The sequence below is a fragment of the Ptychodera flava genome, chromosome 16 (genome assembly GCF_041260155.1).
Source record: "Ptychodera flava strain L36383 chromosome 16, AS_Pfla_20210202, whole genome shotgun sequence".
Taxonomy (NCBI): Eukaryota; Metazoa; Hemichordata; class Enteropneusta; family Ptychoderidae; genus Ptychodera; species Ptychodera flava.
The window spans coordinates 31,876,956-31,902,594 of NC_091943.1; the positions used below are offsets into that span (position 1 = coordinate 31,876,956).

The window sequence follows — 25,639 nt, forward strand, 5'->3', positions numbered from 1 at the left end:
AGAAAGAAAAACCAAATTAATTGTAGTCTTAAATATTCTAAAAGAAAATTTTGCTCGATATCAATGTCATACGTAATGGTCGTCCATCTGAAATTTCAATATTACGACTACGCTTGAAAGAGGATGGGAAATCCCTTGGTCGATGCTCCCAGCATGCTCAACGTAGTTGTGACTTGTGCAGCCTAGGCCAAGATGGTGAGTATTGCATTGAAAACGATGAAGTTCAGTCTAATAGACACTTTTCAGTTTATGAAAGGTACCCCGGAGCCTGCAGATATCGTTTAACATATATGCCTACATTAACGTTTTTCGTTTTTTTTCATTACAGCTCTTCTACTCATTTTTTAAGTCATTAGTCGGAAAGGACGTAGTGGTGGAACTCAAGAATGATTTGAGGTACGTACGTGTTGAATCACTAGTTTCTCTATAGCCTTATGTCTGTATTAGTGCTAATCAGAATATTTAAACTGTGTTTCATATTAAATACTCTGCTAATCTTAACTGTTATTCTCAGTAGGTAAGCTGTCTCACATTTAGCCCGTTTAATATGTACATTTCGGCAACGCGCGAAGTGTTTTCGAAATGACTTCAGTGCGCCAACTCAGCCGGTACAGTGATTGACTATTGTTTTTTTTCATCAACAGAAATTAAATATAGTGAGAGAAATCTTCAAAATACAGGCGTAGATGCGCCAAACTAAGCAGCATGTAGCTCCATGGCCAAACTAAGCAGCATGTAAATGGTGTGTATTTTAAAAGTGAATATAACACATTGAATGTTTTATTCCAGTATTCATGGAACACTTCACTCTGTGGATCAATTTCTGAACATCAAACTAACAGATATCAGTGTAACAGATCCTGAAAAATATCCACACATGGTAAGTTACAACATGATTAATGGTTGGAAACTTTAGTTCCAAAACTGTTAGAAAATTATTATAGACTAACGACAGAGTTCCCAACAACTTAAAAGACAGGAAAAATTATAACTGACCGCCTACATTACATTTCCCTTTGTCAGTGAATGTATGGTTCAAGTTCATAGGTTTCAAGCGTCAATACAAAGTACTGTGCTTCATTTAGCAAATAAGAAGTATAGAGAAAGTAAGATTGACTTATCATGTATTTCTGAAAACTACCAGAAGGTTAGTTCCTTGTGTAACAGCAGAACAGCAGCCATCGACCATTACCAACCCAGGAAAAGCTTGTATTATACGTATGAACTTAGATACATGTGTGGCAAATAATTCTTGGTTCCTCTAGAATAACAGACTTAAAAGTCCTAATTTCATCCCAACAGTTATCAGTGAAGAACTGTTTTATACGTGGTTCAGTGGTTCGATATGTGCAGTTACCAGCAGATGAAGTGGATTCACAGTTACTCCAAGATGCTGCAAGGAAGGAAGCTGTTCAAAATAAAGGAAACTAATGGATATTCTGCTTTCAATTTCTTTGACATTCCCTTGAAAATTGAAAAAAGTGAAAGACCTCTGCCTTCAGGATGCACTGACTGTGAAGTGTTGGACCTATTCAGTGTACAACATACAGAAAGAGAACAGGACAAAATGAATGTGTTTAAATATTGACTTATTCAGATGTGAACACTGCCAAGCTAGAGGACTTGATTGGATTTCATGTGTGTTGTGTGGCAGAGATTGAAAGAGCAAGACATCAGTGGTGAGCAAATCCATTTCGTGATCAGGGTCTTGCAACACACACGGAATGTTTTGTACTGGCCGAAGCCAAAACAAAGGTGGCCCTGGATCTCTAACCACTGGATTTGCTTACCAATGCCCAACTACTGTTTATATATGTATCTTTGTTTTAATTTGTATAACTTTTACCAGTTCAAGAAGTTCCTACTTACACACAGATTATGTCAGTTCGTAACTCAGTGAAAGATAGAATGGAAAAATTCCAATGGAGACAAAACTTTCAGACACCTCCCTTCTTTTCCTGGAACCTAAAATTGCCCCTTAGTTCATTGAATACACATGAACTGAAGTATTTTGATAAACTATGCCTGAGAATACTTCACCATTATAAATACAAAGCTGCTTATAGTACTTTAACACAAGAAAGAAGTTAGTATATAGAGCTGTTGGAACTTTCTTTGATTTGAATGTTTTATTTCATTATAACTACCATGAAGAGAAAATCTTTTCCAGGGTACATACAGACTATGTGTGTCATATGCTTCTCATGAATGATTGCAAAAACAAAGTTTTTGGTTGACGTTTTATTTGAAGCAGGGAAATCTGGGGAATCATGTGAACCATATTTTGACAGAATCCTTACTTGGTAGCGATCCAATTGGACTGAAATTTCAGTGCAAGTGTTGCTGCATGGTATTATGCTACATTTTGCATATGTAAATTTTGTCAGTTTTCTTGTTTTTGGTCATAAACATTTTCTTCAGAACCCATCATCTTAATAGGCTTTTAAATTTTGTGTAGTAGGTTCTCATGGATTAAATGTTCACAAAATTTTCAACATTTTAATGTTTTGGGCCACTGGGATCACAAGTTTTATCTTTAGTTTTGTTATCAGAATGCAAGATTGCATTAGGTAAAGGAAAGACGTACATGTATGTACATGTACCATATATAAAGATGTACTTGTAAGCAAACGGTACTCAGAACTCTTTTATTTGTTTCCCCCAGAATATTTCATATGTAGTTTATACTCGTGTTTGTAATAAAGAAAGATCTCATAATGTGTCAGGACTGGTCTTTCAATACAAATAAGTGTCAGTAAACAAACTAGCAGGGTGTAGTTACATATTATGTGCACATCTAATGGCAGTGTAGCAGTAATATAAGGTTATTCACAAAATACCGGGATTTATGTCCGAGTACATCGTGCAGCGGAGGTATTGTCCGAGACGCGACAATACCGTAGCATACGATGTAAGAGGACATAAATCCTGGTATTTTGTGAATAACCTTATTATTATACACCTTGTTATTCCAACTTTACCTGAAAAAGTCGAAATTTAGGCGTTTTTTTGGAAGCTTCTGGCGCACTGCACTAAGCGATCACGAGCAGACTGGGAACGCGTTCAGCGCGTCTGCTAAGGGCACAGAACGAAATTTCAACCCGCCCTGCGCAGTGCGCGTGGTAGAAATTTTACGTCAGCGATATAATGTCACTCACATTCATCGGTTTTGGACTGATCATGATTTACTTTCAAGTACTGAATGTTAAGAAGTATATATTATTGTAAAAAATTGTCATGTAGGTCATTTCCCCCCCACACTCATCATGACCTGAGTTCAATTAGTCTAGAACATTCTCAAGGTCACTGCCCTTAATGACCTCACAACCTTGAATTCAATTAGTCATGTTTGGAAAATTCTAGAAAGTTAATTAGTTGTGTAAGAGAGAGAATTTTAGAACAGTAATTAGCATGTCAATAAAAGTTCTAGATTGTTCTTATATGCCCTTATGTAAGCACATGTGTATAAAAGGGACGTGTACAGCTTCCAGTCAGACTTTTGGGATCGTGTCTCTTGTGTGTTACTAAACTCCAGCAGTAGTCATTCTCAAGACTTTTCAAGCCCTTCACTGCCAACGCTGGATTTATACTGTGGACTTTGTGCAGCTTCAAGCCAGCAAGCCAAAGGACTGTTCATTCATCCGACTGACTGTTACAACTCTAAGACTGGAGCTTTGCCGTCCCAGCTGAGATAAGTAGTCTGTACACTTTTAAAGCTTGTACTCTATCCCTGACTTAGCAATTAGTTTTATTTTCGTAATAAATTTTGTTTAAACGTTAACTGCTGAGTTCACCCTTTTGTTCGTTTTCTCTGCACGTAACAAAATGTAAAATATTCTCTTCTTTTTCCTCGTGTTGATGTAATGGTGTTTTGAGGTCAAAGGTCAAGTAGCGTCCAATAACACCTAAAGTTATTGTACTCTGCATCAAAGTTATTGGACTCCGCGTCTTCTGATACTGAAACTTACTGTACGACGAAACTCCATTGGTTACAGACGTAGGTGTATAATAATCTATAACAACATGTGTCTCTTATTATTGTATGTTTCACATGATTTTGCTGCATGGTTTTTGGAAAACATTTGGAATTTGTGAAAATTTAACATAAACTCAGTGGTTCTACTTTGGAAAAAAAGGCTGCAATGTCATTGTATTGTACAGACTCAGTACGTCCAATAGATTAAGCTATGGCAGTCGATTAAACAAACCCATGTGTACAAGCGCGTATGGAAATACACATATTTCTATGCGGGTTTGGACTGCACATGGGTTTATTTGTGCCGCGGTCCATTTAAATTCCAGGTTTAACCTATTCTTTGCATGATGACTACTCTTCAAATGCATGCCACACTTGCTTTAAAGTATTGGATTATCTGTGATACAGTCATTGTGAAGTTTGAATGTTTTTTCAGGCATTCTGTAAAAGGTGGAGTGACACTGATATTTCCTTTGTGTTGGGAAAGCATAGCGAGTACTTTTGGTGTTGGTGCAATCTCTTCAAATTACTCTGGTATCAAAGACATTTGCCACTTTGCCATGACACTTTCCATGCACATTTGCCTAAATTCATTGAAAATATCTAGAAAATCCCCCCAAGTGTTGTTGACCAATCCAAAAACATACGCAATGTCTGGGTATCACGTGACAAAAACACTTCGCATACTGATTGACTATGATTATGTGTTACCATACCAAAACATCTTTTCAGCCTTGAACAAAGAATAGGATCCGGTAGTATTGCTGCGTCTCATTCTTGCATAATTTGGAAAATAGTGCAGTGACATGTTTCCTCCTCCACTCCCCATCATGTTTTGTGATATTTACTTTGGTCTTGACATGATTGTGGATTTTGATTTTCAAGGTCTAAGCCATGAGAAAACAAGACAATAAGCTGTTATTGTGTCTTCATGGATACAACTGGTGTCCAACTTTGCCTCAAAACATAGCAGCTGTCAACAACATCTATTGACAATACACTGATCATTACATTGTTATTTGCTTCGTGATTACAATGTAATTATTTTTCCAGGATATGGAAGTAACACCTATGAACAAGATCAGGGGGCAGAAAATTTGTGTAAACTGAGCAAAGATCTTCTGTAGTGAAGAAATTCGATACGAAGGATGATCTCTGAAGATGCAAATCTGACAGAGTTCTTGGATATGTCAATACGTGAAAGTTCAAAATAGAACAAGTCTGAATGAAGAAAGGTAGTGGGAACTACTTAAAATTTCCCATGTACTGTCTGCTATTACAAAATGTATGGCTGGCGGTGCAGTGTATGAGGAAAAGCTGGATATAACAGGCCTTTCAAACCCCAGTATTCATGCTAAATTTTGCATTTGCTTTGGTGAGATGCAGGTTACGAGGTGTGTCAAACACAGCTCACAGGGTTCTCCACAAGGTGTTTTGAAGGGTGGGCCACCCATAGTTTTGAACATTCTTTTCATATGTTGATAACAATACAAAAGAATGTACTCTCACAACAAAAGAATATGCAAATTATAGTGTTATGTAAATTGGCCCCCCAAGTTGCGGAGGGCACTGACTCATATACTTATTCCAAACAATGAGGGGAAGACTTCAGTGAATACATAATATATTTTAATATTAATAACCATCACAACAATTCCGTAACACAGGAAATGATGCAATTTGATGATGACAATCACAATGAAACAGCCGCTGTAACATTAGCACTGAAAACTAAGAACAATCCTTCTGTTAAATACATAAAGATTGAATTTCAGTAAAGCACAAACAATCTGGTAATAGTACTTTGTTCATTTTAAACTTTCAAACACATGATATCTATTCAAGATAATCAGAACTACAACCGTAACATGTAGGGATAAATACACAAATGTGTCCCTCGCTCTGACTGGCTTTCTCAGCCTACATTGGTTAATACACTGCAATCAAACCAATGAAACTGCATGTTCTAAAGCTACAGTCAAAAGTTCAAATATGTTCTTCCCTAGCAACAAGCACGAATACATAATTCTAATATAGAATTTGTGCAACATAGAACATACAAAATATCTGATATACTTCAAATACGCCCATAATGTGTCATCTTATTTTAACTTGTGATTTCTAGATAACAAGCAAACGATGCTATCCACTTCCATATATTTTTAAAAAATTTGAATTCATGAAACTAGTAATGAACTTGTGTTCCCATAAATGATAACTTATGGCCATAAATTAAAATTCAGCCTCAGTATATTTAATTTGGTATTTTAATGCAGTATTCTGAACTAAAAATTTTCAAAAAAGTGAATTTGCGTGCAAAATCAAGCAAAGCAGAATTCCATAGCAAAGACACAGCAAATTCTTGTTCATAACTTGTGTACATTCATGATATGTGTGAAAAATAAATGGTCTAAAAAGAGATGTTACAAAGAAGCAAAAATTTAAAATTTTCTGAACAGATATGATTGAACAACACAGATTCTGTACACATAGCACATGTGGGTTCAGAGTATTTCAATTGGTCACTTTTTTATAGACAGAGATTTATTGTAGTGCTATTGAATTTAACAGAAGTAAAAAAAAAAGGTAAAAATGTATCAGTACGATAAGCTGCAGCTTTTGATGGATTTTTTTGGAGCATAAGGTTGGTCTGTATATAATACAGTTTCTTGTTTCACTTTACCAAATATGTCAAAAATTCATGGGCCGGTAATTGAACTCTTGATCATTTTTCCACTATCTTTGTTTTGTATGTTGATTGAAAGTTCTTGTTCTTCCTCCGAAACTTGTTGAAACATTCACTATTCAGCTTGCCAACACAGTGTCTCTACATGTATAATGCAGAGTTTATGTTTACAATTGAACTTTAGTCTGGACCAGAACTACTGGTCATCAATAACAATGCAGTTTTATTCATGTACAGGCTTAGTCGACAAGCTCAACTTTACCATATATATCTGAACAAGAACTAGGAAAACTAATTGACATCAAATTAAAAACAAAAAGTGTGAAAATTATCAAAAGTTACAGCTACTGCCCTTTGACTTGTCAACAATCTGCATGTGTGGTGTTCACAAAATAACTGTTGACGTCTGAATTTTAGTAAGCAATACAATTGATTTATCAACAATGGCATCTGCAGGTTATGCACAATACTCAATGTTTGCAAGGCCAAAGACTTCTGCATTTCAACACACTTTCAATGGAGAACAAAAAGTCAAAAATTACATCTATTGCCCATTTTAGTGTTCTATTGAAATACTCAGCCTACGTGTGATGCAATATTTCTAGTTTGTGTACACTTTACTTGTACCTGCTGAGACCAAAATTCTTGCGATATGGGATTCAAGTAGCCATTTATGCTTCTGATGCAATCACATCCAGTAACAAGTTACATGGACTTGTAAATTTTCTGTGTAAATTTGGAACAATTCATCATTGGAGCAATACAGTCTTCACACACAAACCTAAACTTTGCTGTCATTTATTTGTTATTTTGGACACTTAAAAGTTACATATCCTGGTTGTAACTGGACAATTTCACAACTCAGTATTACCACCGTGATTTACTGCAGAATTTGAATCCATATTTAGACATACTGACACAGTCTATTGAAACTTTTAGCATGTTATCATGAGGCGAAGTCTTGTTAAGGATCATTAAAGGTTACTCAGACACTGAGAGATATATCATTTATGTTTATATGAGTAGTGCTATAAACTTGGCACAGCAACTTTTTTCATACATTCCTGCAGCCTGGCACAAAATGATTCATTACTATAACCAAATGATCAGTGATGGTAAATATAGGTTACCAAATTCCTTTCAGGTAGCAATTTGAATGGACGTGTTAATTTCATGTTTCCAAAATGACAGCCAGTTAGGCTGAGAACTATTTTCTTGATTATATTTTTTAGCCCAAAAGCGACAACTTGTGTCGCTGAATATGAGACAGCGGACACATAAAAGCCATTTCTTATGATGTATACATCTTCCAAAAGACCCTTCTTTGATAGACGTTTTCCTGACAAACAGGATGTCATGAGCACAACCTGCAAATTTTCAATCACTTTGGAATGACTGAAATACGCTGTTCACTGATGTTATCATCTGGTAGTGAACTTGAGTGGTAATGATGATGATGGAGATAACTGGAATTGGTGAAATTTTATACCACAATGAAATTATACACACACACTCAACCTGGCTTTGAACTACAAAACTTGTTAATAAAGCACTATAAGGAAATATGTGAATCCATAGTACATTGCTGAGGTCAGCAACACATCACTTGGTGGATATCAAGCAGCACCACACCAACTATGCATCATATATCAAGCAATACACCAACATGGAAGAAGTCAAATATTTTACATAAACCTGAAAATAATTGCAATGTTTGTATAAATGCTATTCTTTTCTCTGTGAATGAAAGACTGAAAAATGACGTTGCACTAAAAAGGCCCAAAATGGCAAAACCATATCGTCTTCTTTCGTCAGTAAGATTGGCCTAATAGGTTGCAGAAAAAATGTTCCAATAAATTTACAATGGTGAAATCAGGGTGAAGGTTTCCACCATATACTGTAAAATTGTTGACTTATAATGATTAATACATGGAACAGTAGAATCCTGTGTACAATTACAGCGGCATAGCTCAAAGGAAAACTCATATTTGTTACCCTGTAAGACAGCTAGTAAACTGCAAAAAGCAAGCACACATATATTTTGCCACAATATAGCTTTTTCTTACACATCAATTTTAACACTGAGTTTAGCGTGTACTCTGAGTATGTCTCATAGATGGGACTGTTGTTAGTAATGTAATTATTGCCATAAACAGCTACCTGCATAGACAAACTACACCACGAAATTATACATCTTTCAGCTAGCTGTGTAGCACAATTTTCACATAACAAAGTTATGTTTACAGTAAATCTATACATCAAGAGATCATTTGGACAACACTTCACTGCTAACATTTGAAAGGAGACATTAAATTTTGATACTCAGGCTCTCATTTCTCCTACAAGTCTACAAACTATTACAAAACACTGTGACATCTTTTATCTTTCCAAAAATATACTTGCTTTACGCAAAATATCATCGTATCTTTAGGGTACATGTATGACAGGCAAAGCTTGATGAAGAGAACTTGGATTTGTGAGTTCATTATCAATAGTCAAGCTTATAGGGTAAGACAATTAACGATACAGTGCTTTCTCTCTCCACCTCCACCCCACCCCTCCACCCCCATTTCAAAAGAGGCTCTACAGAGGCAAAGAATCATAATTACATGTTGTGACTTCAGACACATGCATTTAAAATACAGAGAGTCAGCCATATTGGAGACATGGCCAACTCCTTAAAGGGTAGTTATTTTTGAAACACTTAGGCAAAGATTATACCAAGAGATGAGCATTCTGATGAATCCATGTTCTGGATGACTCAATGCATTCCTTTATTTCAATTTTCAATATTGGCCTGGCAACAGGGCGTACAAAACTTCTTCAGCCCTATTCAATCTTTTTTGCCATTACAAATCACATGCCAAGGCTCGTTTGAAAGAAGAATAAATCTGTGTAAATACCAACAATCACCATAAATATTGAAATGAATTTTTGGCATCCCTCTCTCATACGGCAATACATCACATAAAGCTTTAATAGCACTGGCCTTTCAATTTTTTGGCCACTTAACTTTAAACCAACCTGTTATCAGTTCATTGAAAAAAAAAACAAATTAAAAAACAATTTGTACAAATGTTAACAATCCTAAATTTCTAAAATGAATTTTCGGCATATCTCTCTGATATGGCAAAACAGCACATACAACATCAATAGCACTGGCCACTCTATATCATGTTTTTGGCCACTTTACATCACTTTTAATATATTCATTTCGAAAGAAAAATCAATATCATAGACAAGTCAAAAATCATCCTTAATTCACTGAAGTATGAGATACTATAGTGCTAATATAAGACAAGCTACAGCAGCTTGGTAGAGGTCTCTGGTTTCAGTTATAAGGTTGGGGCATACCTGGATGCCTTTCATCTCATATGACATACTTCCTGTATGTGAGTATTTTCAATAGCAATTGGCCCAGTATATTATTTACACTGCCATGTACTTTCATGACAAATACACTAATATGCCTGATTCCATCCATTTGGTGCTGTATAAGTGAACGTTTGCATTGTTAATGTTGACTATTCGGAAATGAGGCTATCAATTTCCATGGTAACGTTTACTTGGTAGCAGCAATTACCCTGTTGTAGACACTCTTTGCAATTTTAATAAGATACAATATTTAGATACAAGCCAAGTGCTGTAGCTTCTACATATGGAGTGATCTTATTTTGTAACAAACAGGGTTTTACATCTAACAGTTGCTGTTGCTCAATGAGGCTTGCAGTGTTCAAACTCAGTTCAATTGAAAGTTGAACGTATTGGCTTCTATGACATGCATACTGTTCTACTCTACACTTGTAAAATCCATGTGTGATAGTGGTTTGCTCTGAGGTTTATGTGGTTATTGTATGTGGAACCATAGACATAATATGTGGAACCATAGACTTTGTATGTGGAACCATAGACATTGAATGTGTGACACCATAGACATAGTATGTGGAACCATAATTGTATGTGGAACCATAGACACTGTATGTGGAACCATAGACACTGTATGTGGAACCATAGACACTGTATGTAGAACCATAGACACTGTATGTTGAACCACAGACATTGTATGTGGAACCACAGATGACGTGACAAAAAAATCTCTATTTTCTGTTGAACTTATTTCAGTGATAGTGGTATCAAGACAGCTACACCCTGGACATGTACCCCCTTTACAACCCTCATCCACCAGTTGTGAGGGTAAACATCCCGGGGATAACTCTTCCAGAACCGTAATACCGGTAGATCATAAAGAGGGGATGTATCGTAGTTTTGAGATATTTGCCTAACAAAGGACATATCTTTGCAAATATCCCCTTTCATGCATATGAGAACACTTATGGCAACTGTATGGTTGGATTTACATCAAAGCCTACAAATGTGAGAATAAACCATCAAGACTATGGATGGTACTAGAAATGCAACTCACACACATTATCAGATATTGCACATGCAATCATGTCTTCTACTGAAACAAACATCTTTTCATGAAATACAATAGACATATTTTTAAATGCTACAAAAACTAAAAGATCATTTTGTCAGACTTCTACAGCATACCCATTTACAGTACTGACTTTCTCAACTTTATCTTTTCTATGTTTACAAATATTAATTTTCATTTTGATTTCATATGCAGGCTTCAACATGTTTGTTGACATAAATCACTCTCTATTGACAGTTTCACATTTCATACCTGTAGTTCATCTGAAGACAATGCAATGTTATACAAAAATGTAACTTTGAGTAGTGGTTACTATCAGTACTTGCCTGGCCGCTAGGTTAGCTATGCCCTGCTAAGACCTGAAAAAGTTTCTCATTAAAGGTATACTGTCACCTGTTCCAATTTTGCCACAGTTACCATGGAAAGAGAAAATCTAACCAATCACAGATTTTAAGCGGGTGGCCGCTTTTTAAAAACAGCGCCCTCACATGGGCATTTTGAATACCAAGGAACATCCCATTGACCATATATGGGCATATTTAGATTACAGGTGACTGTATACCTTTAAGGTTGTATGTGCCTCGACCGGGGGCAGATATTCAGACTCAAATTTTTTCACTACTTTTCTCATCTACCACTTCGACGGGCTCATTTTTTAAACTCTCAAAGTAAGACAAATTTTCACTGTCTTTGTTTTTAAAAAATAAAAAATTCTACTTTTCCCCGTAGAGTTAACACAGGGGTTGCTGCCATGTTGAATTTTAAATATTGGTAAACGTAAAGTAATGTGTTTCTCTAATACTGAACTTGCACGGTGACCCCTAATTTTTATTCTTGCTTTGGCAAGAGAAGAGTTAAAAGTTTCATTGAGGAAAGTTTGAGCCAAAGTTTCATGTCTTTCACTTTCGCAGCACATACTACCTTAAATTCATGTTCATTTCAGGTAATATACGTGACTGTTACCATAGAGACAGATATGCTTGATACTTTCAATGTTTTCAGCAAATCTATAACGCTTACTTATTTTAACTCAGATAAAACTGATTCTAAATAGCATGGCAAAGTGCAGAAATATTCAAAAGAAGCTTCTGTAAATGATATGAAACAAGAAGAATTTTTGTATTTCACAGAAATTTTATCAAAATTATCCATTAAGAGGCCGTCCTATGATCAATACTACAAGTCACATGAAAGAAATAAATGATTTTTTGCTGGCTTTTGATTTTTGTTTTGAAATGATCTCTTTAGATACAGAGAGAAGGGAAAAAACAGAGCAAATCTTGCCTAGGCTAACTGTTAGCAGAATTTGTTGAAGACTCCTTACACAACTATTGGAACTAAAAAACATCTTGGTGCCTCAAACAATGATGAAATATCAAAAAAACATTCCAATCAGTAATATTTGATAACACAGCTATGGGTATGCTTACATTAGAGGTGTACATTATTATAATTTCTATACTCTGAGTATACCTCTAACCATCTGTAAATGTGAAATTCATGCCCTCAACCTTACTCTCTGTATAAATATCCAAAATATGAATAACAACTAACAGGGTTGTAAAAAAATTTTTGAAGGGGGATGGATAAATCAATCTATAGTTTTGATAAACTCAATAGCAGCACAGAACTGCATCCACCAATACTGTTCTTCACCGCTGAGACGTTTATCGTAAAAACTGTTGACATACTGTATTGTGGAAAGTAAGCTAGGTGGGTTGGCTTTGATAAGTACGTAGACCAGGACAGGAACGAAATCGTCGGCGCCGGGTACTGAGTTCTCGTTGGCCATACTCAGTAGGTTCATGATGGTAGAGCAACATCGCATCACACATTGGAGCTTATCCTTGGGTGTCTGTGAAGAAAGTAAAACTGGTATCATAAACATGGCCTCTCTTTTACATCAGTATCTTTGCACATATATTCTCTTTTTACCAAGTTTATGATTTCAATATCTGTCTTCTGCCACATGTTAGGATGGCTATTTCCATGAAATTTAACACCCCAATATTTCCAACCATCACTTACAGTTAGGGATAGGGTTTAGGTAGGTGTCAAGTAAATGCTTACGGGATAACTGTCCCAGAACCTTTATGCTTAGGAAATCTCCAAAATGATTTCATATTCAATTTCGAAACAATGAAAATAAGTGACTGTAATGTTGATTTGTCAACAATTATTGAGTATTGATATGCATTAAATAGGAGAAATATCAAATCAAAACTTGACGGTTGTAGCATCACTACAAATCAATCAAGACTTGGGGAAACTAAGTTGCTGCAGAGATGAGATGTCAAACACTGAAACTGAAAAATATCACCATTGGTGTTACACCGACTTACCTTGTAAGCATTGATGGTAAGTATTTCAGCCTGTGCAGATGGCCAGGGGGACTCTTTTCTGTATTTCTCTGGTATTAATAATGCCTTGTGGCTGGCTGTCACAGATTTGGACAATTTCTTGATGTAATCATGGAGTACTCTACATTCGGGATAGAATTAAAACATTGATTAGAGTGTCTTAACAATTATAGCATTATTCTGATCAAAAGCAATAAAATCTAATAACATAAGTATTACATTTTTCTTAGCAACAATTTGCCCCCAAGCCTGCTTCATCCAAGAACAATGCATCTGCACAAAATTCCAAGAATATGTCATTGACAAGAACTAAAACACGTAATGTAAAACACATCAAAGAAACATAAGCTAACAAATACGTTTGCATATGAAATTGAAACAGAAATTTGTACAATGTATACACTTACTGATCTCTCATACTGTCTCCATCACCATTTGGATACAATGCTAGTTTATAAATTGAACTCATTATTGCCCTCTCTGTGGCTACCTGGGCATCTTCTTTCTGCTCTTCACTGGCAGCTGTACATACAAGGGGAAAAAATATGATGACCTTGACTTTGACCATTCATGCCAAAATATTTCATAATTACAATACTTATATAATGTGAATTTTTATTTTTCTTTGTTCATGGCTTTTTGTATACCACAAGGACTTCATCTCCATAAACACATTAAATGTGAAACATACTGCAAGACTTGGCAAATCAGAATGCTCAGAGCATGCGCAAAACAATGGCGGTGTAATTTTTTTTAACATTCATGGAAAAGACTCCGTATCCGTTGCTGACTGAGGTCTGAGATATTGGTTAGAGGCCTGTTACGGATATCACAGCATAGGAGAACATTTCTGTATATTCTTACACCCTGGGCAAAAAAAAAATACGGAGCTGCTTTATAAAAACACTGATTAATCAGGTTTTCTATGTACCCACCTTGCCATATTGGATCCTGTGATATCCATGTATACAGGTAATGTAAGAATTCTTCAACATGGTCAGTCTATGTAATGAAATATTTGCAAGTCTCATCGATAGCATACACCTCCAGTCTTACGGCATATTTAAGGTAGTTCATGCCTTGAAATTCAAAGATTTAAACTTTTGCCCAGACTTTTCTAAAGGAAACTTAGACCCTCCCCTTTTGATATCTAGAATAAAATCAGGGGCCAGTTTGAAAACTTTGGCACTAGGCAAACAAATTACCAAATATTCCCTGCCACTTGAAGCTCAAAATGGCATGCCATGTGTACGGGGAAAACAATAAAATTTTGATTTTCAAAAATTTGCCGGTGAAAACTTGTTTCATTTTATGAGCTTCAAAGTGAGGCCCAATAAGTAGTAGACCAAAACAGTACTGCAAAAGGTTGAGTCTGAATATCTGTCCCTGAGGCGCATTTCACCTTAACCTTGAATGAGACTTAGATTTCCTGAACACTTTCAGTGCATCACTGATTATCCTCTATTTTCATTATTCATCATCATTTGTCATACTGCTCTCACGATAATTTTTTGTTTACTGTTTTACAAAATGTCTTTTCCAAATAGGTCTCTGAAGATGAAGGTCTACCATCTACCATCATATCATCCACTTCACAATCTAAATTACTTGTCTTCAGTCACTTGAAACGTGACACTTTACATAGAGTCAACTTGCCTGACTTTGTATCAGTTTTAAGATTGTAAGTATTATTGTATAATACATACGTACTACATGTTTTTGTCATAACATTTAATAAATATTAAACATCAAAATTTTTTCATATCTTTTATTTGAAAAGTTTTGTCCAGAAACATGCCTTTAACTTTTTCAAAGTTGAGTTTCTGCAATTTTTCAGTGTTTAATATGCCTTCAATTGATTCAACACAATTTTATGTACTTCAAAGGAAGAAGTCAATCACTTACCTTTTCATCGGAAACAGTGAGTTCTTTGAAATCGTCAACAAACTTTTGTACCGCAGTTTCCTGCCTTTCTAAGAAGTGACGGACGCACTGCGCTGTGAAATACTTATTGCACACAGTTTTATCTCTGCAAAGGAAATAAAGACAATCTCATGAAATAAGTGGAAAAGAATACTGAAGATTACAAGAACTGGTAATATGAATTCTATGAGTTATTACATGTCTGACCCCATTCTTGACCCTGTGAAATGTATGTATATGTAAATAATTTATGTACCTCCTCACTTACATGTATATGTACTGTGGAAAAATCTTGACACTTTTTAATGATACATCTCACCAGTGAGTTAAAGCATTTGTTTTCCTACTGATGTTAAAAGGGAATGCTTTGTTAAAGAAAGAGTTTTTCAGAGTGATCAAAAACATTTTATCTCATATAGGTGAGAAACTACAAAACTATGTGTCACAGAACTTGTACATCATGAAAAATACAAGGAAATTGTGTATGCATGAACATATGAAGGACATGCTAGTGTGATGTTCTAAAAGTCACTCTTGATTTGCCATCATGGGGCTGTACATAACAAATGGTATCTAGTCTTGTGTGTCTTGTCTGTCAAATCTAGAGAAGATCCCATTACCTTTCCACTCTCTCTAGTAGTCTCTCTAAGTGGGCTTTGGTGGCTAGCAATCCTTTCCTACTTCGAACTAAATATGAAATATAAGGTGATCTATTGAGGTAGTCTTGCTGCAATGAATGCAGTAACTTCTTGCTCCTATATGACACAAAAACAATCAAAATGAGAAATTTATTCTCATATATCTGAAAAAACCAACATAAATGGTAAATGGTATTCAACAGGGAGAAAGCAAAATGACACTTTTGCACAAGTGTTGACAGAGGACAGTGTACTGGTGGATCCCAGCTTCTGTAGATGTAAATTACACTTTTGTTGGATTCAAAGATGGTGTAACTTGACGTGATATTCTATTGAGATCTATTGACACATAATTTCATGCTGTTCTTGGAATTTTCTGAATAGTCTATCAGCAAATTTGAAATTCTGTCAACAACCCTTTATGAAATTGATAAATATCTGAGTAAACATAAGGTACACAAATTGTCACTCATATTTAAACTCATCAGTAATTTCACAATATACCATTTTATCATTCTGTACCATAGCGCATGTTGGCTATATTACAAACTGACATGCAGGACTTATCAAGACATACTAATTCCGAGGGAGGTAAAACCAACAGTTCCTGAGGGCACCTTTGCAGGGACTCTGGAACTAATACAGTCAAACCTGTCTTACTAGTCACTCTTACATAGTGGTCACCTCTCTATAGTGGTCACATTGTGGCAGTCCCGTAACATTTTACATGTCAAAGGCCCTCTACAAGACAGCCACCTCTTTTATGTGGTCAGTGGCCGCATGTAATTCCTCCAATTTGGTACAAAAGCTGTGTTTAATGGTCAGTATATCTGACTCTGAATGATCTGATGCTGAGAATGGAAAGCTAGAATTTAGTCTATTTTGATCTATCTTTATATCTGCATTACAATTCTTTCAGAAATGAAATACATTCATCGTGATTTTTAAGAGATTATGACACTGAACTCATCATAGTTGCTCTTATCTTTTCCTAATTCACCACTCAGCATATTACCTACACTGAAAGTATTAAATGTCACACCCACACTACATAGAAAGGCCACCTCCATATAGTGGTCACTTTTTCGTGGTCCCTTTTGTGACAACTGAACACAGGTTTGAATGTCATAACATAGGAGATAGGCAATAATTCCAGCTTGGGGAATACTATGGTGTATATTACACCAAACATGGCAAACTTACCCATCTGCATCAAACTGTCTGACACATCTAAGTGTTTCATGAAGCTGAGCTATCAATGACTTATCTTGCAAATTAATAGCCTCAGCCAGCTGTACTTTGAGAAAAGCTACAAGTTCATTATCATTGTTCTCTTTGCTACCGCTGACTGGGTTTCCAACCAGATTGATCCGCTGCGAGGCGGCCGTTGAGAAATTGGTCAGCCACGGTAGCGTGTGGAAGTCTGCTGAACACAGGACAATTCTAAGTTTTCGTTTGGCGTCAGTGAATGGATAGGTTGATTCAATGTTATCACCCGTGATGATAGCGCCATCAGTGTGATCACCATGCTCGCCGTTCTGTTCATGTTCCTCTGACGATAAATTCACCAACGCTCCATCATTTCCTGACGATGACATGTCTAACTTGTGTCGATATTTGTTTAGAATCTCTTCAGGTCCTGCGACTGCATGAACAAAGAGACAAACAGTTATGTTAAGAAAAATGCAGTCAGATCCTCAACAGAAAGTCTCTGTAATATTTTCGTATTGTTACAGTTACTCAGTGAGTAATATTTCTGCCTGAGCTGTCTGCCTAAACCATGAGCTATGTGAGAGGTCTGAAATCGGCAGTATGCGCCCCCAAACTGCGCTAGCGCATTTCAATTTGCGCTATCAATCTGCGCTCCCATTCTGCGCTATCAAACTGCGCTCCCATTTTGCGCTATCGATCTGCGCCCCTGTTTTGCGCTCTCTATTTCTCCAAACCATATGTGCTGTGAAAACGACCCAACTAGCACAAGAACGTACTACGTCGATTATGATTTTACTATTTCCATCATTTGATATGACATCGGATCGAGACATGGTGCTACAGGCGCATTTAGGGAGCTGCATTTAGGACCCTGTTAGTGAGTCCTGTATCACCGATGGCTGCCAGACCTACGTGGAGATAGAGTTGACCTTTCAAAATTCTGCCTTCTCGACATACACCTACGTACTTTTTTGACTTTCCAAACATGTAAACTACATGTATGAGTGTGATAGAAACGACACAACCACTTAACTTAACCACGTATCCGCGGTTTGAAACAGTCCCGACATTTACGTCCCTCGGACTGGCACTGTCGCTCTACAAACTCTCGCCCCGTCCGGCTCATTCATTGACTCGGATGTGATACATTGTGGATGAAAAAATTCAATATATTGTAGAATCAGTAGACAGTCCCCTGTAAATCAAATAGGTGTGTACATACAGGTTCAGTAAGGTTGTACGTTCACTCGGCCGCTAGTTGACAGGTTCACAATCGATGTGATTGTGAGTGCACTGAACAGCTAGGACGTACGTGTTGTCATGCTGAACTGTGGCCCACGGTTAGTGGTTTTCAATGTTAAAACTCGTTGAAGTGCAAATATGTGCATAAAACTAGCCATTAAAGGTTGACCGGTCGATGAAAATACGAAAACTTTCCATGCAATATGCATTATTCACACCGACACGGCTTCATCAACTGTCCCCGTACTCAAGGAAGATGACACGCGTATTTTATTCAACATATTCGGTCATCTATTCGGTAATGACGTAGCGCATGATCTCGTTCAAATGTTTTACTAGCCAAGCCTTTTTGAATGAGCTTACTGTTCTGACTGAGAATTTAAAATAAGTTCGAACTAAATTTAACTTATTCCAACTTAAAGTCGACCATACATCGGTAGATCCTGCACGTACGCTTGGCTGACGGATATAGATCGGAGCGCGGAGGGGGGGGGGGGGGTGGCCCTATATACCGGAAGGAAGGAAGTAAACCAGTTCAAGTGACCTGAAAATGTACTTCCAGACGCTTACAAAACGCTTGCGACGCTTGATCTCGGCCACGATTTTCGTTGCTCGATAATCCGGTCCTACATTCTCTCCAAAACAAAACGAAAACTGCCAGGACTTTCTTTTGGGGAAAAGTGTTGGGTCACATCGTACCGGGAAATTCCTGAAATATTACTAAAATGGCAAACTATCAGCTAAAATCGGTACAAGAACACATATAAATAAAGTTTGAAAAAATAACACGAGTCAATCGCTCCCGTCGTAACAAAGGGCGACAGGTTTGCAGCGCGGTGCAAAAGCTATTAATTATAAGAAAATACAACAAACATTTTATGTTGTCAAGAGTTAGATGTCTTCGTTTCATCTTGAGGTAGGAAAACTACAACCGACGTCCCGTTTGCACAGATGTCGGCGCTGATATGAACTTGACAATCATTTTTCACAAAGAACACGCATAAATTGCCGCGCGAGACAGGAAGTATAGACAACGTGAGTCAGGAACAAGTGAATGTCCAACGCCATCGCGCGACGACAGCACACAGGTCTCGATCGGATAGACTTTTTTACACAAGTTTCGACATCTTCATCTTGACTGTGAACTCTGGTAACCAGATTGTAACTGTTGAGACAACAGTATACAGTTAATAAACGTTCGAAAATTGGATTTAAACCAGATTTAGCAAAGATGTGGTTGCGGTTTTAAATTGCCGTCTCCGGTATAGAAATAAATACATGCATGCACCACGGTGTTTGGGTCAAGTAGGGGTAACTTTATTACTACTAGTCAAAAGTCTATATTCCACAGAGTGCCGTGACCACCCCCAAAAATGCTAGCAAGTGGCGAGATTACAGAGTTGTGGCTGCCGGGGTGGCCACTGGCACTACCACTATGTTTCTAATGTTTCTAATAACTATATTGCTGAAAACGTCACGGTGATCTTCCATTCCGACGTCTTGTGCCCCACTTGCAAAAAACTTTGAAAACGGTTGTTCACTCGAATTTAGGCTATCGCTGGGCAGATCGTCCATGTAGCCGACACGAACACGAAGTGTCTGTTAGCGGCTACCAAAAACTATGAAAAATAGTAAAGAATGAGCTACAAAATCACTATCAGTTTCGCTGGGAACATATTCGATGGCTTGTTACACAACTGTTACCAGATTACAGGTAACACTGTTTACCACACGATGGATCTTTATTAATAAAGTAACCTATAGAGATAGCTGATTGATATATCGTAAATGAGACAGGTGCCTCTACGGCGGTAAAACTAATAGTTCATCCCTATTGTAAATCTGGTCCGGGCCCCCGAGAGTTGAAATGTCCGACTTCTGCAATTGCAATTTCGTTTGAAGTTCGTTTACATGTATGTTAACGCAAATAAGGTGAAAAATATCAATGTTTGCCAGTATCTTGTTATACGGGACGAGATCGTGCTGCTCTTGTACTGCATGAGCTTTGATCGAAGTGCGTTGGCCGTCTTTTGATTTTGAATGTCGAAAATTGCATATGTAACCTCTCCTAAAGCCTTGTGAACTGCGATTTGTTTGCATTTTTTCACGATTTTGCTTTCTAACAAAAACAAGTCATCGTTGATGACACAGTCCCCACTTGTTAATGGGTACTTTGATTACAGGTCCTCAGAGAGGATAGAGTCCTCTTCATTAGGTCTGTGATAAAAATACTTTTGAATAAATTCGCTTGATACATGTCTGAGCTGTAGTTCAGGACATGAAAGAATCGTAATAAAATGGCCACATGGCGGCCTTATTGGATCGTATCACAGAACAAATCTATGTGCATATGTATGACAGACATCCAGCTCTATGGCTTTGCTCAGAATTAGATATATGCATAATTAATGAGGTACAGTATGAAGCATCATAAGGTCTCCCATCATACCATATGAAGGGTGTACCACTTGTGGTTCCTGAGTTACGGACAAATATGTATATTGAGGTCAAAGGTCATCGAGGTCATGTGACATTTTGTCAAAATAATTGTATTGCTAAGTTTTTCCTATATGCCAAAAATCAGACCTGTAGCTCTATTTGCTTGCTCAAAATTAGATATGTGCATAATTAATGAGGTACAATATGTGGCGTCATAAGCTGTTCCATCATACCATACATGAAGGGTGTAGCACTTGTGGTTACTGAGTTATGGACAAATATGTATATTTGAGGTCAAAGGTCACCAAGGTCACGTGACATTTTGTCAAAAAAATTTTATTGCTAAGTTATCCCTATATACCAAAAATCAGACCTCTAGCTCTATTGGCTTGCTCAAAATTAGATATGTGCATAATTAATGAGGTACAATATGTGGCATCATAAGCTGTGCCATCATACCATATATGAAGGGTGTACCACTTGTGGTTCCTGAGTTATGGACAAATATGTATATTTGAGGTCAAAGGTCATCGAGGTCATGTGACATTTTGTCAAAAAAATTGTATTGCTAAGTTATCCATATATACCAAAAATCAGACCTCTAGCTCTATTGGCTCGCTCAAAATTAGATATGCACATAATTAATGAGGTACAATATGTGGTGTCATAGGGTGTCCCATCATACCATATATGAAAGGTTTAGGACTTGTGGTTACTGAGTTATGGACAAATATGTATATTCGAGGTCAAAGGTCACCAAGGTCAAGTGACATTTTGTCAAAGTGTCTGAGATATCTGCGTGAACGGATGGACTCATGGATGGACTCACGGACGGACATGACCCAATCCTTATACATGGGAGTCTATGGACTGCCTTATGGAGTCTATGGACTGCCTATACATGGAAGTCTATGGACTGCCTTATACATGGGAGTCTATGGACTGCCTTATACATGGGAGTCTATGGACTGCCTTATACATGGAAGTCTATGGACTGCCTTATACATGGGAGTCTATGGAGGTGAAAACTAACAAGTCCTCTAACATAGCCAAATTTGATCGCATTGTGAAACAAATCGATGTGCATCTGTATGAGGTAGGGTACTATCCTTGTACCAAGTTTGAACGAAATCGCTCCAGGCGTCTCTGAGATATCTGCGTGAACGGACGGACGCACAGACGGACGCACACACGCACGCACGCACGCACGGACGCACACACGGACATGACCAAACCTATAAGTCCCCCCGGACGGTGTCCGTGGGGACTAATAAGTTCACGTAAAATGTACTGATAGATGCGTAGGGAAGTTTTATTACTTACAAAATTTGAACTGTATGTACAAGTTTGAACAATTAAATAATGAACGGTTGCCGCTCTCATAAAATTGCCACTGCATGGACGTGCATCTATGTGTTATAACCTTCCAAGAAACAAACATGATGTAATTTACTGATATGAGTAACACTGGATTCCCTTGTAGTTGATTTCCTTGATGTTCTGGTTGTAAGCTTTATTCTCTCCCTTACATGGCTAGTTTTTGAAAATGTCGGGAAATCAAAGATGATGTAAAAAACTGCTCAATTCACTTGCTCATTCCGACACAAACAACACTACAGTGTACTAGTTTATCAACATATCATGTAGTGAGTAGAATTCAAAGAATATCCAAATGTCGAACCATTAAAATGAACACAATATGAGAAGATTCCTTTCACAAAAAGATCAACTTCAAGTGATACTTTTGAAGATTTGAAACCGAGTACGTATACCCTACTTCACACTTTACGTCATTGACAAGTCACCCACCGCGTCGGCAGGCTTGACGTCATGGACGTAGACTTGTCAATCATCACGGAAGTCGCGAACATGTATGATCTGTCGGGTTCAAACGTTTCTGTGAACATGAACAGAAATTCTCAGTATCGACAAAGAAATCGTCAAAAAAGAAGTTGAAAATCGTGATGCTAACGTAAACATAATTTTTATCCACTTGTGCCATTCCATGTTGCAGGGTTGCGTCGCCAGCCTTGCCACTCACTCTGCTGTGCATTGTTGGACTCGGGGAAATAGTCGCCGTCGCTACTACCTCCATGGTCTAACCATGGGGATACTAACATAATTTGAGTCAGAACTTGACTTTGAGCTTTAAACTTCTTGATCACTTCCCGACCTCCTTATACGAGAAAGAAAATCATCTAATTTTTACTACTTCACATATCTTTTGTGTCGGATCCACTGTCCACAGAATGTATGTATGTCGTGATTGTACCGGAAATAAATTTGATCTTACGTTACTCATAACCAGTCGTCCTGACAATCCTGACATACGTCGAAGTTTTAAAAAATACATTACGGAAATACTGGAAAGTTTTCTAATATTATGAAAAATAGTGTTGCAAAGTGTTGGAAATGGCATGATGGTGGGAGGCAACCGACAGCTATAAAGTTACAAGTAAATACAAATATATTTCGACACAAAGTGCCACGGATTTATATCGCGTTAGTTTCGTAAATGTCGCAGCTACAAAACTAAACTTCCAACATTCCATAGATAGCGCAGAATGGGGGCGCAGATCGATAGCGCAGAATAGGAGCGCAGATTGATAGCGCAAATTGAAATGCGCTAGCGCAGTTTAAGGGCGCAGACTGCCGATTTCAGACCTCTCACATACCTGGAGCTAAACCATTCAATGTCACTGAATTTATACCCATACATTGTGCATTGAAAGAGCTTTTCCTAGGAGGCTGTATAAAATGTCACTGTTGTTACAGTAAAGATATCAGCAGTATGCACAGAACCACCGTCCCTCCATGGTGGGTGGAGGGACGGTGACAGAACATAGCAGTATTACTGTATTTCACTTGACATACTTCCAGATATCCTGATTACTATATCCCTGGCATAGGAGGTCATCACACTATTCTGTCTCGATAGGAAAAATCACTCTGTAATCTGTTTATCATATAATTGTCCACTTCCGGTCTATCATAAGCGTAATTAAACATAGTATGACTCTGCCTTGATTTAACATCTTTGACGTGGTAGTTTTGATCATGATTAATCTTGAACCATCAGAGTGAATGAAAAGCCAAAGAGTGTGTGTGTTGAAGTGATCATGTGACAATATATTACATTACCTTCTACATTCTGGCCACTGATAGCCATGTTCTTGTACTTTGAAAGGATTTCTTCACCTCCTGAACCAGGCATGGAAAACGCTTGTTGTGGTTTGATAGTATCTGAGTCAGCTTGAGGACAAAAGTATACAAAATATTCAAAGTAAAATACAAAAATACAATTTTTGGTATTGCAGAATCACAGCATAATACTAACATTTGATATTCTGTTTACCCTATCATAAGCAGATTTGTATATCCCTACTGTTTTCAATGGGATGAGTTAATCAAAAGACAGGGTGAAAGGGTTCAAATGACCTACTGCACAGAGGACGAGTTCATGATGCCGTTGTCATGGTAAGTAGGGGTACATTATTGAGGTAGGATGCACACCAGGAGAAAGATTTTCAGACAAACATTTTTACAACACTTTGCTACCATGCTGCATGGGCAGACTGATTTTGGAGCTTGAAGAGTAAATGAAGTTTTCACTGTTTTGCTTTTGTGAAAATCGAAAATGTGATATTTGCTCGGACGATAACATTTGGATAACGGCCATTTTGAATTTCAAATTTCAACAGATTTTGGGTAATTTTATTTCTGGTACCAAAATTTGCATCACAATCCCCGAATTTCATTCTTGATACTGAAAGAAAATTTGAAAAGAGGTTGAAGAGAGTTTGAAAGATCCTTGAGTTAAGTTTGAGTGAAACTTTAAATCTTTCAGTTTCAAGGCTCGTACTACCTTAAGTAGACAATAATCAGATGAAAAAAGGAACCAATTCATATGCCTTTATGAGAGAACTTAAGCTGTGGAATTTTTTTTCGTTTACTCCAAATCCGATGCAAAGAGATACACAATCACCATTTAATTATATCATAAGTTAGGGCCATGCTAAATGCATGGTGGTGAAGGGGTTAGAAAGTCTCCATAGACAGAAAAACTCTCAGCTTACCATGTTGCTGTTGATGGTTTTGTTGAGCTTCGTGGTGAAATAATGAATGGGGAATCATCGAAGAGTGTTCTCTGTCTTTGTCTGGCGTTTTACTACCTTTACCTTTCCTGGTAGGCACTGAAAAATGAAGTGCATAAAGGAACAGAATCAGAGATATTGCATAAAAAGCCTTACCAATTTCTCTCTGAAAGCATTATGTACACTACTGGTGAAAGCATTTGACACCCTCCACCCATCCGATTCTCCTTTGAGTTCTTGACAGTTCTATGCAAAACATTTGAAAGTTTTTGTTTCTTTTACAATTTTGAGATACACTTTGCCACCAACAATACATACAGAGTGTATCCTGCTGAACCTACATGTATACAATATTATTTTTATACTGTCAGACTTTTCGGCAAAACCCAAACTTGCTTCAGTGAACATGGTTCATAATTTGTACACCATTGTTGATTTCACTATTAAGTTACATATTGACATTGCACATCTTAACTAACTTGTTGACCGTTTGATAAGTAAATTGTCTACCTTTGAAGGGTAACTTTTTCTTCCACCATGACTTGTTAGTTTTATCAGGAGTTTCAATGCCCTCGATCTGTGGAACAAACAAAACACCAGCATTACAAATAAGAAAAACACAAAAATTGCA

General features: G+C 37.2%; 2 protein-coding genes across 2 annotated transcripts in view; one reads left to right on the forward strand and one right to left on the reverse strand.

The window, feature by feature from the left end:
• The first annotated feature begins 80 nt into the window (after positions 1-80).
• Positions 81-2,718, forward strand: LOC139114602 (U6 snRNA-associated Sm-like protein LSm2). The gene is made up of 4 exons (XM_070676415.1): positions 81-195; positions 329-396; positions 790-880; positions 1,303-2,718. The coding sequence occupies exons 1-4, from the start codon at positions 193-195 to the stop codon at positions 1,429-1,431; spliced, it is 291 nt and encodes a 96-aa protein (XP_070532516.1). The 5' UTR covers positions 81-192; the 3' UTR covers positions 1,432-2,718.
• A 6,573-nt stretch (positions 2,719-9,291) lies between these two features.
• Positions 9,292-25,639, reverse strand: part of LOC139114612 (GTPase-activating protein and VPS9 domain-containing protein 1-like) — a 33,207-nt gene continuing 16,859 nt past the window's right edge. Inside the window, exons 9-18 of the mRNA XM_070676431.1 lie at positions 25,519-25,585; positions 24,991-25,107; positions 24,056-24,166; positions 17,225-17,666; positions 16,004-16,138; positions 15,366-15,489; positions 14,396-14,462; positions 13,868-13,982; positions 13,443-13,581; positions 9,292-12,955 (exon numbers count right to left, since the gene is read on the reverse strand). Coding sequence (XP_070532532.1) covers positions 12,692-12,955; positions 13,443-13,581; positions 13,868-13,982; positions 14,396-14,462; positions 15,366-15,489; positions 16,004-16,138; positions 17,225-17,666; positions 24,056-24,166; positions 24,991-25,107; positions 25,519-25,585 — 1,581 coding nt within the window. The 3' untranslated portion in view covers positions 9,292-12,691. The remainder of the gene's footprint in view (positions 12,956-13,442; positions 13,582-13,867; positions 13,983-14,395; positions 14,463-15,365; positions 15,490-16,003; positions 16,139-17,224; positions 17,667-24,055; positions 24,167-24,990; positions 25,108-25,518; positions 25,586-25,639) is intronic.

Bases quoted from the DNA above. Each gene is read 5' to 3' on its own strand.
- LOC139114602 (XM_070676415.1), top strand. The intron at 397-789 runs GTACGTACGTGT...GTTTTATTCCAG, and splicing joins GAACTCAAGAATGATTTGAG to TATTCATGGAACACTTCACT. The intron at 881-1,302 runs GTAAGTTACAAC...TCATCCCAACAG, and splicing joins CTGAAAAATATCCACACATG to TTATCAGTGAAGAACTGTTT.